Below are 16386 nucleotides of genomic sequence, written 5' to 3' on the forward strand. Positions count from 1 at the left end.
ACCAAATTTAAGGTCTCGTTTATTCTTTTTGCCGTGTTCCAGATTCTCTTTCAGCATTCTCTGACTTCCTGCTACCCCCTGCTCAAAGATAACTCTTGCCAACATCCACTTTTTTTTCTGTTTTCCTTAAAATACCTTAAAAAACAATTAGCATTTTGTTAGTCTAGGCACAGTTGTTTTCATTATGCCTCCTTTAGTTTTCCAGGAGAAGTAAAAAATTCTGCAATCATGATGTTAATTTATCTCATAAGAGAGATAGCAAGGAAATGAACACCATGTGCAGGTCCTTGAATGAAGCGGCCACAGCATCTGCTGAGTCTGAATAGTGTTCACCGTGAGCCTGCAGAGGACAGGAGTGAAGTCCGACCTTACAAGTGAAAACTTCAGCACACAGTTATTCATTTTTGTTATGACTATTATCTATAAGCTGTTAATTTATATCAGAATAGTATTACCTTATTCTCTGATGCTTCAGGAACAGGGACATTGATCTGGAGAAAATATGCTTTGAATGATGAGGCTTGGATTTTGAGGTAGAGATTGGCAGTTTTCTCGCCGTATCAAACATTTGGGACCTGCCAACTCGCAACCTCATTGATAGGGCCATCATTTTTGTAAGCTGCTTTCAGATATTTAAAAATTCTGCCTTTTAATCTTTCTTCTAAGCACCCTATTCATTCTCTGTTTGTAAAATGCATAGGAGGTGGAGAATCTGTTTGTAATTCTAGCAGCAATATTGCACCTTGGAGACATTCAGTTTACTGCCCTGACCGAAGGGGACTCTGCCTTCGTTTCTGACCTCCAGCTCCTGGAACAAGGTCAGTGGAACGTGACCTTCTGACATTAGCCTCATTGATGTGCAGTTTTGTAGACCTACCATTAGATGGAGACATAGTCCAGAAAAGCCAGTTGGTGTAAACCTTTCATAGTAGAATTCAGTGAGGAGGTAAAATGGTCCACTTTGTTTTTTCTTATAATCTGTTATGGAAATGAGAAGCAAGATGTACTTGTATGTCCTCATTCTGTGCACCACATTAACAACACTGATTCTTTAACACATGCTTGTGTTTATTTATATTGTTCTAAGCACTCTTCACCCCACCACCCAGTATATTTTGGGGGCATGTTATTAGCTAAACATTTTAAACAGAATGTAATGACTTCCCTTCAAAGATCTTGCCAAGAATCTCTGACTTTGAAGTTGCCTCATTAGTCGCTCCCAGATTTTTAAAAAATACCTTAAAACCACAGATTGTCAATAAACAACATATCTCCACCTATATCAAAGTGATTTAACCAGGAATTTGGAGAAGAAAAAAAAAAAAAAACAATTCCATACCATCTGTGAGAACAGGGAGGAAGAAATCTGCTGTGGTTTAGTGCACAGGACTGCAAGAACTCATTAATGTTTTGATTACTCTAAGATGTTTCTCTAGTTGACTTTGACAATTATAGTAGTGGTGACTTTTTAAATTACCTATATTTTATGTGTCTATATAAAACTTATCAATTATAGCCATCCAATGCAATGTTCTCAGTAATAAAAAATAGACTAACTTTATGTTTATAATGCTGATTTAATTCCAGTGGCTGGAATGTTACAAGTATCAACAGATGAATTGGCATCTGCCTTGACAACTGATATTCAGTATTTTAAAGGTAATTCTTTAGACTTTAACATGTTTATGCAATTTGGAATCAAATATGAAAATTAAATCCAGTTTGACCTGTCTCCACTCAGTGAAACTATTTCTATGAATTGAATGCCAAATGAGAAAAGCACTGTGAGCCTTTTTGGTCATTTGATACAACTATACTGTAGACTCTTTATGCTCCTAAGAGACCATTTTTCCTAACTGGTCACCCCTTCTATCTAATCTTTCATCTTAGAAAAGCTAAGCCATCAATCCAAGACGGTTTATTCAAATAAAATTTTGGATCGATTTGCACGTGTGGCGTCATGCTGCACCCTTCAATGAAGGACCCACCTTTCCCGCTACCTCATTGGTTACAACAGCTGTCATTTTTTGGGTATTTATAAACAGATAGGTACTGTGCCAAGTCCTATAAAAATTGTAGTGTTTGAATTCTCACCAGTTGCTCTGATGTGGGCATTACTATTTCCATTTTGACAGATGGAAACACTAAGATTCAAGTAAGTTAAATAACTTCGAACATCAAATTACTAGTAGGTGACATGTTTGGAATTAGAATCTAGTGCTGTCTCACTCCCAGATAACACACTTAATCTCTATGCTACATGCATCTCTGCTCAGTGAGCAAAGACAGTGGTTTTCCCACATGATCTTCGAGTACTCGCTCTAAATGATGGCCTTACGACTTTCCTCTTTATTGCGATTGTGAGAACTCACTATTCGTCTGACCTTTTTTTCTCTGAAATCACCACTATTCATCCTCTGTGGCCTTTTGGACCTATTTGCAGGTATTGAGGTAGGTGGCTCATGATTTCTGCCTCACTCCTACTCTCAGAATGAATCTCCCCATTGTTCACTCAGTTGCCCAAAAGTTATCCTTGGTGGCTCTCTCTTCCTCCATGCATTGGTCAGACACACACCAGTTCGACCTCATCAGTATCTCCCATTTTCACTGCCCTCCCTTCATTTTCGTAGGCACTGCTGAAGTTATCATTCATTCCCTGCATTACAGCAAGACGCCCTTGGTTCCTCTTTTGTCTGGCCTTATCTCTGCTTGCCCTCCTTCCACACTACTTCTGAAATCCAAAGGCATTTCAGAAATAAGACCAGCAGTTTCAAAGGCACACAAACTCCTTTAGAGTAAAGCTCGTCACTTTAGATGGCTTAGGAGGCCCCACCGGCACCCTTCCCTCCAGCCACACTAAGCATCTTGAAGACATCGTTCTTCTTTCACCTTCTTTTGAGAAACATTGAGCTCATCATTAGTATCTGTGATTTCCTCCGCTTACACCACCCTCACCTGTTGCCACCACCCTGTGGGTGCCCCACCTGCACTCCACAGTCACCTGGCTCTAGGAATGTCAATTTCACAATGTCATAAATGGCCACACCCGCTTTTGCTGCCACCTTGCGTTGTTCCATCTCGATGGCCTTGAACTTGTAGCTCTCTGACTACATTTCTCCCAGTATCGGTGGGTATCCTTCCTCACCTGTGCTTCTAACAGATTGAAAACCCTTCAACCCCATTACACATGGATCCCACCCTGTTCCTGGTCTCCTGCTCTGCCTGAGATGCAATGGTCAACAAGTTTGGCCAAGGCCATAGAATATGAATTCTAGACTTCCATTCACACTCAGCCCTCCTGCCGCAGTGTTGGGACCGGCTCAGTGGCAAACCACCCTTGCTCCTTGGCCCCGTCTCTGTTCTGTTCTCTTCCACAAACCTGTCATTCAAGACCTCAATCACTATGTCTTTGGGAATGACGTATAAATTCCCACATAAGGTCCAATCTTCTTTCCAAAGTCCAGACCCACTTTCTGGTTGATGAAATCATGTCTTTGAAAATATTTAAAATATATGGTTTTCCAGATAGCTTGTTTCCAAATGCCTTAGGAAGATTCAGTATCCAAACCAGTGAGTTGTTATCAGAAGGCTTGCCAGGAGGGGCCCTGTGAAGAACTGGCATCCTAACTGAGGTGAAATTACACACCCTACAATAAAGGTGCAACTCCGTGACCAACAGTTGTAATGAAGAAGATTGCAATGCACGTGACATTTGTTTTAGGAAACGTTTTGCATAATAACTGACTGAGACCTTCTCATTTACTAGAATCAATGTGATTTTTAGACATCACTTGTTGAATGGATGTGTGGGGAATAAATAGGATGTATGGTTTTGGTTGGCTTCCAAATGAGGAAACCCTTGTGCTCACACCTTCTCTTCTTTCTACTGTTTTAGGAGATGTGATAATAAGACGACATACCGTAGAGATTGCTGAATTTTTCCGGGACCTCTTGGCCAAGTCCCTGTACAGTCGTTTGTTCAGCTTTTTGGTGAATACCATGAATTGTTGCCTCCACAGTCAAGATGAACAGAGAAGGTAAGAGTTGCTGGACGCTAAGTTCTGTTGTTATTACTGCAATAAATCACTTAAAGGCTCAACTCCTAAAGCAGCTTCATTATTACTGGTGACCCATAAGTTAAACTTCATTAATGTATTTCATTTTAACAAGGTAATTTGACTTCAAAGGTTTTATTGATTATTTACATTCATTTATTAATATATTCAATGAAATATATTCAATCATGAATATATTTCATTTTAACAAGGTAATTTGACTTGAAGCGTTTTTGTTGTTGTTATTGTTGAGATGGAGTCTCGCTGTGTTGCCAGGCTGGAGTGCAGTGGCGCAATCTTGGCTCACTGCAACCTCCACCTCCCAGGTTCAAGCGATTCTCTTCCCTCAGCCTCCCGAGTAGCTGAGACTACAGGCACGTGCCACCACCGCCCAACTAATTGTTGTATTTTTAGTGGAGATAGGGTTGCACCATGTTGGCCAGGCTGGTCTTGATCTCTAGACCTCGTGATCCACGCACCTTGGCTCCCAAAGTGCTGGGATTACAGGTGTGAGCCACCATGCCTGGCCTACTTGAAGGATTTTATTGATTTCTCTTTAGGAAGTGAAACCCCCTCCCTCCATTTGCACTGATGAATTAATCATCTCCTATGCATATTCAAATGCATTCTTTATGGACAGAAGGTATATAGGGCCTTTTGTGCATCAGTAAGTATAAAAACATTATAAATCTAGGAAGAAGACAGTCTAAGAACACCTAAAGCACTGGGGTTTGTTGCGTAGCTCATGCCTCTCTTGGAACAGATTTGATGATGTGTTTTGGGTCAGTAAGTCTTCGTCTTATTTCTTCACTTATTTTGTGGATTATTTCACAGAGGGTCCCTATGATAATCATGTTGATTCATACCCCTAATCATCATAAACAGTAGCTTTTCAGGGCTCTTTCATCATCTAAAAATTCTATATCTGCATTACATACTTATGAGTGGAAAACTTCCTTGTTATCCTTGTCACTAGTAATGACCTCGAGCAGATAATTGAGAGCACAATCTCATTCACAAGTCTTCACATACAGGCTTGTATTCGAATGAAACCTGAAAATTTCTCTGTCCTCCATACAGACTTCTTAAATTTAAATTAAATTCCTGAAATCTGATGCCATTAGAGGCTGCTTGGAAAACATTAGAACTAACATATATTAATGGGAAAGTTCTTAAATAAATATAGACATCTCAGAAGATTGCAAAGACAAGAGGATACTGAAATTTGTATTAAAATGTACACGTCTCAAATCCCACTGAACATTGATTAGCTGATGAATTGATCATCTCCTATGCATTCAATAGTCTGTGATTTGAGAGTGACTATGATATAATCCATATTTCAGCAGAAATGTTTTAGTATGTAGTATGGTAAGGACTCTTGATTTTGCTATTGTTTATTGCTATCAGTTAATTTGTTAATTTCTTATAAGCATAAAGATGATTCACAGAATGATACTAATATGCTTAGTCTACCAAATTATGTATAAAATTATTGACAGTTCTGCTGAAGTTGACACTGAGAAAAAATGAATATATAAGTTCAGCTGTACACAGAAAGTTTTAGAAAATTTTCATTTGACATTTAAATCTTACAGAGCCTTGAATTTACATAATTGGAAATACTTATAGAATGGTTTACATTTTTTGCTACAAACACACAGAGAAAAACTGGAAACATAAACCATGGAAAACACTTTATTTGTCTTTTCATGAGAATATTGCCACTATGTCAATGTGTAAATGTATGAGGATTGTCTTATCTTTTAAATTTTATTACTAAGCAAATGAGTGAGGACAGGGATTAGTGGGAAATTAGAGGTGAATCACCATATTATAAGTTTGACTTCCAAGAGACAGTATTCTCCTTTGAGTCATAACTCCCATATTTTCTTCTCCATTTCTTCCATGGGTCACCAAAACCTGGATTTAAATCCGCAAATAAAGCAAGAAAAGGTTATATTTGCAGTATTTCTAACTCATTTAAATTCATGGAAAGTTTATGGTTTTGCAGATTTATAGGCCCATTTCCTAAGTTACAGAAAGGTCTCAAAAATGTGGATAACCTTAGAATAGGCTCTTGATGTTTACCAATCCCCAGGTTTTTGGAAATTTTGTAGTCATGTCGAAAAAGACTATATAAATAAATTATATCCTCATGGTCAAAGTTGTAGAGCATGATTGTGATCGGGTAGACATATTTTTCACAGTATATCTCTGTGCGTGTGTGTGTGTGTGTGTGTGTGTGTGTGTGTGTGTGTGTATACATATATACATATGTACAGTAAATATTCACTGATTATGATAGGATGTACTTTTCATACAGACATGTATACATACATACAGTGTACAGACATGTGTACTATATATATGTGTATGTGTATATAAAATTTGTAAATTTGGCAAAAGAGAATAAATATCAGTACGATTTAATCTAACAAGTTATAAAGGGAAAACGAGTGAAATTGAAGCAGGTGAAATGTCTATTTGTTGCATGATGGATTCATTTCTTGGATTGCAGTAAAATAAGTGCAATGTTAATCACATAGCATAGTAAAATAATTCTACTTTCTCCCCCTGGGTAGGTGTTGCTTCTAAACAAATACCCTGATTGTTGCGCAGGTGAGGTTGATGGGATTAACTGAAATGAGCAGAAGCACTGGCCAGTTTGCTGGATCAGACCCCAGTCTCTAAGATGAAGCTGTGGCTGCCTGCTGAGTGTTGCCCTCTGGGAGCCTGACTTCTGTACAGTGTGTGGCCTGGACTCCTCAGTCTGGGGACCACCGAGGGCCATAGTTAGTGGTGCTTTAAATATCGAAACACTGAAAGTTTATTTATTGGGCTTAGCTGAAAACGATCTGGTCCAAACAGTTAAAATGGAAATAGCAGTAATAAAAACAAAACAACAATATAGTGCCCTATATTTGCTTAAAACTTTGTTGTTCACCAAGCGTGTACATATAAATTACCTTGGGAAGAAATTCTGTTAAAGAGCTGAAAATGACACATTTAGTGGTTAAAGCAACGACTCTTGGAAAATGTGAAGCGCAGCTCACAATCGTGACCACAGTCTGCTTCCTCATGCCCCTTCCAATGTGCTTCCTCAGGAGAAACTCCTTTAAAACCAGAGGCTTAGTATTTTAACCATTTTCAGAGGTGTTTCTTTTTCTAAACATAATTCTATGACTTCTAAAATGAAGGATATTGTATATCATTTAAATTTGTATGAGAATGTCATTATTATAAAACTCATGTTTACAGTCTCCGGTGATGCAGGCAGAGTTTCGCTCAGTCCACCTCACTTGATGTCGCGCACGCAGACACGTGGTCCGCCCCCTCCAGTGGCACCTGAGCTCTCCTCACTGCGTCTTCACCTCTGGTTCACTGCCGCTACGCTCCTGCTGCATCGATGCTCTTGTGCCCAAGTTTTCTCAGCACTATCATGGTCTTTCAAGGGGGGGTATTACCTAATAGCATCCATTTTCATCTCTGATTAATTGACTGAAGAATAAGACAATGTAATAAGAGGTCAGGCTCGGAGGCTCACACCTGTAATCCCAGTCCTTCGGGAGGCCAATGGGGGTGGATCACTTGAGATCAGGAGTTCAAGAGCAGCCTGGCCAGCATGGCAAAACCCCGTCTCTACTAAAAATAGAAAAAATTAGCCAGGTATGGGAGTATATGCCTGTAGTCCCAGCTACTTGGGAGGCTAAGGCAGGAGAATTGCTTGAACCTGGGAGGTGGAGGTTACCATGAGCTGATACCGCACCACTGCACTGCAGCCTGGGCAACAGAGGGAGACCCTCAAAAAAAAAAAAAAAAATTTATATATATATATATATATATATATATATATATATATATATATATAAAATGGAGTAAGGCATTTGGGAGTCAAAATAGCAATTTGATGAGTGATACAGCAGACATGAGAAGATGCCATTTACATGCTGAACCAATTGCTTCTGCCCACTGCGCCCCAGGCTCAAATGGGCATGCCCACCAGGTCCCAGTAAGCCCTGAAGTGGCCGGCGCCCTCTTAGAGCTTGGAGGAGCAGAGGCCATGATGTGCTCCCCGTCAGCCCAGGAAGACTGCCCGGAGCTGTCTTTGTCCAGGCTTCCTCCCAGCCTTTAAGGGAATAAGTCAGTCTTCAACGGGCCAAGAGGCTCACAGATAAAGGGCTTCCTTTTCGTGTAAGAAAACCTCAAGACTGAATAAGCATCTCCACCTAACACATGTGAGTCCACAAACTCGAAAGATTGAGGGACAGTGTAACACAAAAAGGCACGTAGGCTTTGAGACTCCCATTCTGAGTGAGTTGGGTCTTTTAAAATTTTTTTTCCTAGTGTTTTCAAGAGCATAGACCTGAACTTGTCTGGCCACTAGGCATATGGAAGACCCATGTAGTTTATTCATAATTTACCATCATCTCACATTAAATTGATCATCTTTAGCAATTAAAATATAATCTTAAATTACATCCAATTATTTCTAAAGAAAAACTAATAAATTTGTTAAGCTTGTTTTGACTTTTCTAGATTGTTTGGCCCCAACACCTCTGTGAATTGTCAGCTGACACCCAATGACCACTGTAGGTATAAACAAAGATCCTTGTTAAAACCATTAGGAGAGCCCATACATAGATTCCCATAATTTCACAGGTAGAAACTTGGCACCCACTGACGGGCATGGACGACAGGATCTTCCATTCTGTTCTCCTCACGGTCCACTTCCCAAAAGTGAGTTGTCCTCTTCCCAGGGACAGCCATTATTCCAAGGGGCCATCACCTCCCCTTGGGTGTTTCATGAATCCCACTCGGACCAAAGCCATGCTCTGCTCATTCTTTTTAGGAATTGTGAGGGTGCCAGGGGTTCTTCTACAGTGTTAGCACATTTGAGCAGCCAATGGCAGCATCTGGTGGCTTCCCAAATGAGCTCAATCACCTCGCTGCCCAGCTACAGCAACCCCATCGAGAACTGCAGATTGTTAAAGCTTTTTTTCTGTAGCTTCAAATAGGTTTCTATCCAGGGTTTCACCACTGTGATTTAGAACATCATCTTAAGAACGTAGCTTGTGAGATGGAGAGGATGTGGTGTAGAATTTGCTTAACACGTCTACCCTTTCATGGTCTATTTTGCCTCATTGTTGAAGAAACCCTGTTCTATTTTGTGATACCAGCTGGCTGTTTCTAATGTAATACTGAAAGGCTTTCATTAAGTATTTGCATTCTTTTCCTTACGAAAATTGCAAACCTTTGAACCAGATAGCTGGGGGAACACGCTAAAATTATCTTCATCTGAAAGGGCAGTATTATATTATGGTGGCTACAAGAAATGTATCTGTTTTATGGTAGTCGACATTATGAGTAGAATTGTTTACAACTTTTCAAACTGAGTTGCCTGATGCTTACTTATTTCATTGTAACCAAATTAACCATTATATGAAACTATTCTCACTTATTTTGGTGTAACTCTATTGAAAAAGTATGACTTGTGGTATAATGAAAACATATTTTCTCATGTCCCACCTCCCTTTAAAATTTATTCAGTGGGAGTAGTATTTTTTACTCTGAAATAAACTTAATCAGGTCCCAAGACTTTTCTGCTCATTTTTAAATAAATCACAGTTCTATGGACTGTTTAATACCAAAGTAGCCAGCATTGGAGCAGAAATTATGTATGTTCAAAGGTAAGAGTTCCCCTCCCTCTCTACAGGTGAGGTCTGTGGAGGCAGCTGTCAGCCTCCTAGGAAGGGTATGAGGTGGGGTGCTGCACCCCAGTGTGGAAGGAAAATGGGAACAGGAACAAGGAGATGAGGGATTTCTTGGCTTGCTGATTGACATCTTTTTTTTTTTTAACATAAAATTCATCATTTTATTTTTATTTCTAAAAATTTATTTATTATATTCTAAGTTCTGGGGTACATGTGCAGATCGTGCAGGTTTGTTACATAGGTATACACGTGCCATGGTGGTTTGCTGCATCCATTACCTGTCATCTACATTAGGATTTATCCTGATGCTATCCCTCCCCAATCCCCCCACCCACTGCTATTCCTCCCCTAGCCCTTCGTCCCCCAGGCCCCAGTTTGTGATGTTCCCCTCCCTATGTCCATGTGTTCTCATTGTTCAACACCCACTTATGAGTAAGAACATGTGGTGTTGGTTTTCTGTTCTTGTGTCAGATTGCTGAGAATCATGGTTTCCAGCTTTATCCATGTCCCTGCAAAGGACATGAACTCATCTTTTTTTATGGCTGCATAGTATTTCATGATGTATATGTGCCACATTTTCTTTAACCAGTCTATCATTGATGGGCATTTGGGTTGGTTCCAAGTCTTTGCTATTGTGAACAGTGCTGCAGTGAACATATGTGTGCATGTGTCTTTATAATAGAATGATTTATAATCCTTTGGGTATATACTCAGTAATGGGATTGCTGGGTCAAATGGAATTTCTATTTCTAGGTCCTTGAGGAATTGGCACACTGTCTTCCACAATGGTTGAACTAATTTACACTCCCACCAACAGTGTGAGAGTGTTCCTATTTCTCCACATCCTCTCCAGCATCCGTTGTCTCCTGACTTTTTAATGATCGCCATTCTAACTGGCATGATTTGGTATCTCAATGTGGTTTTGATTTGCATTTCTCTAATGACCAGTGATGATGAGCATTTTTTCATTTGTTTGTTGGCTGTATAAATGTCTTCTTTTGAAAAGTGTCTGTTCATACCCTTTGCCCACGTTTCAATGGGGTTGTTTTTTCTTGTAAATTTGTTTAAGTTCTCTGTATATTCCGGATATTAGTCCTGTGTCAGATGGGTAGATTGCAAATTTTTTTCCCCATTCTGTTGGTTGCCAGTTCACTCTATTTATAGTTTCTTTTGCTGTGCAGAAACTCATTAGTTTAATTAGATCCCATTTGTCTATTTTGGCTTTTATTGCCATTGCTTTTGGTGTTTTAGCATGAAGTCCTTGTCCATATCTATATCCTGAATGGTATTGCCTAGGTTTTCTTCTAGAGTTTTTATGGTGTTAGGGCCCATGTTTAAATCGTTAATCCATCTAGAGTTAATTTTTACATGAAGTATAAGGAAGGGGTCCAGTTTCAGCTTTCTGCACACGGCTAGCCAGTTTTCCCAGTACCATATATTAAATAGGTAATCCTTTCCCCACTGCTTGTTTTTGTCAGGTTTGTGAAAGATCAGATGGTTGTAGTTGTATGGTGTTCTTTCTGAGGCCTCTGTTCTGTTTTACTGGCATCTGAAGGCTTTCCTGGCCACAAAGATGGCTATCACTGACTCTCTTTTCAAATCTTCATAAATTCTCATCCCTGGGAGTCCTTTCCCTGCAGTCCTCAAGACATGAGAAATGCATCCACGCATGTGCTGCTTGCTTCCTACCTCCTCCCATGGTCCAGGGAAGTCCCTTAGACTCAGGTTCACCTGGCAAATAGGTTGAAGCCCCACGCTTTCCCAAGTGTGCCTCTTAAAATTTCTTGGGGTTGAAGGTAGAGAGGGGCTAGAGAATGGGAAAGTGCCTCGAGGAGCTGTATGCACTCCAGTTGCTCACTTTTTATAAACAAAGACCATGCTATAAACTGTATTTAATTTTTATAAATGTTATCATCCATGATTCTGAAATGAGATGCATGATTGGAGCTACTAAAGTACAATGAAAAATAAGTTTTTAAAAAAAGATCAATAATTTTTGCAATGCCTAAAGTTGGACCTATTTTATAATGCAGCACTTATATCCCCAAGATTAAATTAGCAATGTTAAATTTAAAATTATTATTATTATTTTTTTTCTCATTTGAATCCTTCTTCAGAGTTTTGCAAGCAAATAGAAGTTTGGGCAGCTACAGGGTTATAGAAACTTTGGGTAGTTCTCCAAATGTCTTCAAACACCAAGGCCTATCATTTATTTCAACATAAGTTCTGAATAAAATGGTATGTGTGTGTGTGTGTGTGTATTATATATATATAATCTACACATGTATGTGTATGTATAATTATGTATTCATCTATCTAGTCTACAGTAATCCTGTAGAGAGTTATTTGAGTATTCTTTTATTCATTCATTTCTGTCAACATGACATGAAATCCACTTTTTTGAACAGCACAATTGAACAACTATATTATTGATAATATTAAATATTATGTATATTAATATATTAAATAAGTTGAGTTTCTAACATACATATGGAGATTATATTTTCACTGAGCAGACTTCGGTTTCTTATGAATTCTTATATTGCATTCTAACAGTATTTTAGTTGACCTAAACTTAAACATTTAAAAAATCGTGATTACTTGCATTCATTTTTCATGAGTTATTTGATTATCCAAGCCTGTTTCTGTGACACCCAGTTTGCAAGACCTTGTTTGTTTTTCAGGGTTATTTGAAGGTAAATGAGGTGGTGCATGTTAAGTTGTTATCAGAGTTTCTGACACAGTGGGAATGGTTGCTGTAATAACGCTGATGGGTCTAGGCATGCGGCTGACCCCTGTAATCCCAGCAGTTTGGAAGGCTGAGGTAGGTGGATTACTTAGGTGTTTGAGATCGTGCCGGGAAACATCTCTACCCCACCCCACCCCACCAAAAAATACAAAAAGTTAGCCAGGTATGGTGGCACATATCTGTGGTCCCAGCTACTTGGGAGGCTGAGGTGGGAGAATTGCTTCAGCATAGGACAGCGAGGCTGCAGTGAGTCATGATTGCATCACTGTACTTCATTCAGCCTGGGAGCCACACCGAGACCCTGTCTCAAAATATACACATTCATACATACATACATACATACACACACGCACACACACACACACACACACACGTATGTGGGTGTGTATGTGTGTGTGTGTGTGTGTGTGTGTGTGTGTGTGTGTGTGTGTGTATTGATGGCTGTGGCTGGTAAGAGAGCATTTTAGTTTATGTCAGTTTATTTATGGGGAGTGGAGAGCTGTAGAAAAATATGTAGGTGACTCACATGGTGGACATCCAAGTTAAAGCCCAGTCTTCCTTTGACATCTCACCCGTGTTCTTTTTGTTTCACAGAGTAGTAAAGGAGATATGTTGTGTTTTGGAATAGAAATATCAGGATTCACAGAGCACTGTTAGAGACAGGGGTGTTGTTTTCGGTGTTTTTCTCGGGTTCGCCTTGTGGCAAGCAGGGATCATCGATCTGTGTTGCTCAGCTGCCACTCTCTCTTAGGGCAGAGGTCTGACATGGTTGTAATGCACCTGTCTGGGGTCCAGAGTGGTTTGTGGTTTTTCAGTATTGCAAAAATAAGATAGACATGAGTTAGAAACAGTGATATTTCCTAAAGGGTAGGGTTTTGTTTTTTTTTTTTATTTTTAGAAAAATGGAATGACAGAAGGTCCTGCCAGTGAACAGGGGACCATGCAGTGCCTGAACTGAGGAACTGCATGCTGAGGTAGGGGCGGCATTGGGAACAGGGGACAGGTGCTCTTTAGAGATGGGCACCCTGTGGTGCCTCTTGGAACAGCTGGGAGAATGAAGTGAAACAGGAATGAAGGCCCTAGGCTTTAAGAGTGGCAATATTCTTCACTGGGAAGCAAGGGGTTCCTATTCCAGTAACTGTCTGGAGTCTTAGTTTTTTCTTTCACAAGTTGAAGTTGATTTTGGAGGAAATTAAAAAAGGCTTTTGACAATATATCACTTGTGCAATTTCTCAAACTATTAAATCTCCTCTTTGCTATTAAATCTCTTAGTATAACTATGTGATGGATTTAAATAACAGAAGGAAGTATTGAACAGATCCTATAACTATGAAAAAAGAATGTTTCAAAGCGAAGTGGAAGTCATTTTCTCTTAAGGTTATTAATTGTTTGATTCACATGTTAATCCAGTGATTCAATTCCTGAAATCATCTGCAGGATACTTTTTGCATCTTACCACATTTCTAAATTTACGTATTTTGATAATAAGGGAAATGATTTTTAAGCCAATGTGAGATTTCCTAGAAATCCAGAAGGATTTCCATCAACACATTCACAACATTGCCACCATGTCCCCAAGTCCAACTGGGGTGACGTGTAGAAGCTGGTAATATTGACAGTGGATCACAGCTTCCCATGGCTCAAAACTAATGACTCCACTCAGAAATGAGAAAAAAGAACACATCCATCAGGATGTAAATTGAAGGTGATATCAGAGTATTAAGTGGGTACATTCATCCCTAGCATCTGACAACACTTAAGAGAATGTTAGTGTCTAAATGAACATAGAGAATCTGCACTAATAAGATTGTAACAAGCAATTTAATATTCTTCAGAAAAATTGTACTTCTTCATTAGGTGAGACTTGTTATCTTTACTTAATTAGAGGGAAATATATTTCATATTTAGAAAAAATAATTATAGCTTTGAAGAATTGTGCAGGCTGGTTTTAAAAAAAAAACAACTCCCAGTGGCATTTTGGATAATCCATGTTTGGTCTGGAGACTGTCTAGCCGAGTGACAGAAAAGGCTGATCTTTACCTTGATGCTGTGAAAGTGAGGTGAATTAATTGGTTTAAGGGGATTAAGTTAAATTGGCTTACATTCTCATTTCCTAATTCTACACTTTGGTTTTGTTCTACTAAGGATTCAGTTTGTATACTATTAGTTTCGAATATGTATTGGTGTATATTAATGTGCTTTTTGGGTATCCATGCATTTCAAATATAAAAGAATGTTCTTTGCTGTTGATATTAAGTGATAGTAGAATTTTCTATGATTTTGTATGTCTCTGATTGCTGCAATCAGCTAGCACTTAATATACTTATAAAACTTTATAGTGTATCTCAGCCTCTTCTAGGTCAAAGTCTAATGTGGGAATTCAGCAAATGCCCCCCCCCACACACACACAGGCACACACACACAAATGCACAGTTTTCCATACAACATCTGGGGATTCATTGTTCTTCCTCCCCCCAGAATCCATATAATTGGGCTATAATTTCTCAATTTATTGATTAGAAAATTAATACATTCTGGATTAATATCCTCAGTGTTGTTCATAGTCTCCTTGTAGTTCCTGAGGACTTTTAACGCTAAGTCTTTCGTATAATGATTTTGTTGTTGACTTTTTGTAAATTAAAGAATTCTATTTTTGTATTTTAGGTAAAATTTGTGATTTTAAAAACATATTCTGAGATACCTCCTAATAGATGAATAACATAATTTTGAAATGGTGAAATGACACTAAGCATGTTGTCTATTTTGTAAGGTTATTTTTACTGGATTTTGTTTTTCAGCTCTAAGAGAGTATTTATCAAGGATCTTGGTCATTAGGGACACTAAGCCAGACCTTTGTTTATAAAATGTTGTCTGAGCCTGAAGATAGAGCTGAGGAGGGAACATCTTTCTGCGGCACTGTAGGCAAGCTACTAAAATACCTTTTGGATAGTTTACATCTGTACTATTGGCACTGATCACTTGTGAAGACTTTACCTAGCAACTTATGACTGTTTCCAAATTTCATCTTATAGGTCTATTTAGGTATTTATTTATTTGCTTTCTATGCAGGGTGGGTTGCCATTACTTCTGCAGAAAATATTACCTATCTTTACTGCGGAACTCTTGGTATCCTTGCTAAGTACAATTTCAGTTGGCAATATGTTAACATGCTTTAAGCTTTGGGATACTATTTTTTAATTAAAAAATGCCACAGTGTGCTCTTCAGGGGTTCAGCATTGTCTCATGTTCTGCTGTATGCATAGGACCCAAAATCCAGTCAGGTGTGTATATCCATGTGATTATTTTATTCTCAAATAATTCAACAAGGAGGTTATTTAAAAAAAAAATCAGATGCAATTTATGACTTTTTAAAAGGGCTGGAATGTAGCCATACTAGCAATTAATCGTTCTTATAAAGCATGAATAATATTTTGCAAGTAATTGAGGTCAACTTGGGCAGGTTAAATCTTTGAGTTAAAACTTTGAAGATTAATCTCTTTCAAGGGATGCAGCCATTGGGAGCATCTCAGGTTTGATGAGGGAATTTTCCATTTTGGAAAATATCAGAAGGGCGTAAACACTGCATTTTCCCAGCCATGCCTCCTTACAGATGTCTCCTTTGCTTTAGATGAAGGCTTGACATTATTTCCTCCACCAGAAGCCTAAAGTGGAGAGTACACCCTCCTTTTTGAGGCAGGTGGCTGGGAAATATTTTAATGAAAGTAAGCACTATGATTTTTTAGAATGTATGTGCCCTCAATCCTCCATGTGAAATGGAACTTGTGTAATAAGCATCATCTAATTTCACATTTAAGTGTTTTCTGCCCGTTGAGACTATCCATGTCATTAACTAGATGATCTATAGTGA

At 38.8% G+C, this 16386-nt stretch overlaps 1 protein-coding gene across 1 annotated transcript in view; it reads left to right on the plus strand.

Moving 5' to 3' along the window:
• The window catches only part of MYO16 (myosin XVI), a 563966-nt gene that overhangs the window by 318724 nt on the left and 228856 nt on the right, over nucleotides 1–16386 (plus strand). Inside the window, exons 18-20 of the mRNA XM_032246200.1 lie at nucleotides 701–818; nucleotides 1588–1659; nucleotides 3896–4037. Of these exons, the coding sequence (XP_032102091.1) occupies nucleotides 701–818; nucleotides 1588–1659; nucleotides 3896–4037 (332 nt within the window). The remainder of the gene's footprint in view (nucleotides 1–700; nucleotides 819–1587; nucleotides 1660–3895; nucleotides 4038–16386) is intronic.

Source organism: Sapajus apella, unplaced genomic scaffold, assembly GCF_009761245.1.
Source record: "Sapajus apella isolate SASKATOON/1434 unplaced genomic scaffold, GSC_monkey_1.0 scaffold60, whole genome shotgun sequence".
Taxonomy (NCBI): Eukaryota; Metazoa; Chordata; class Mammalia; order Primates; family Cebidae; genus Sapajus; species Sapajus apella.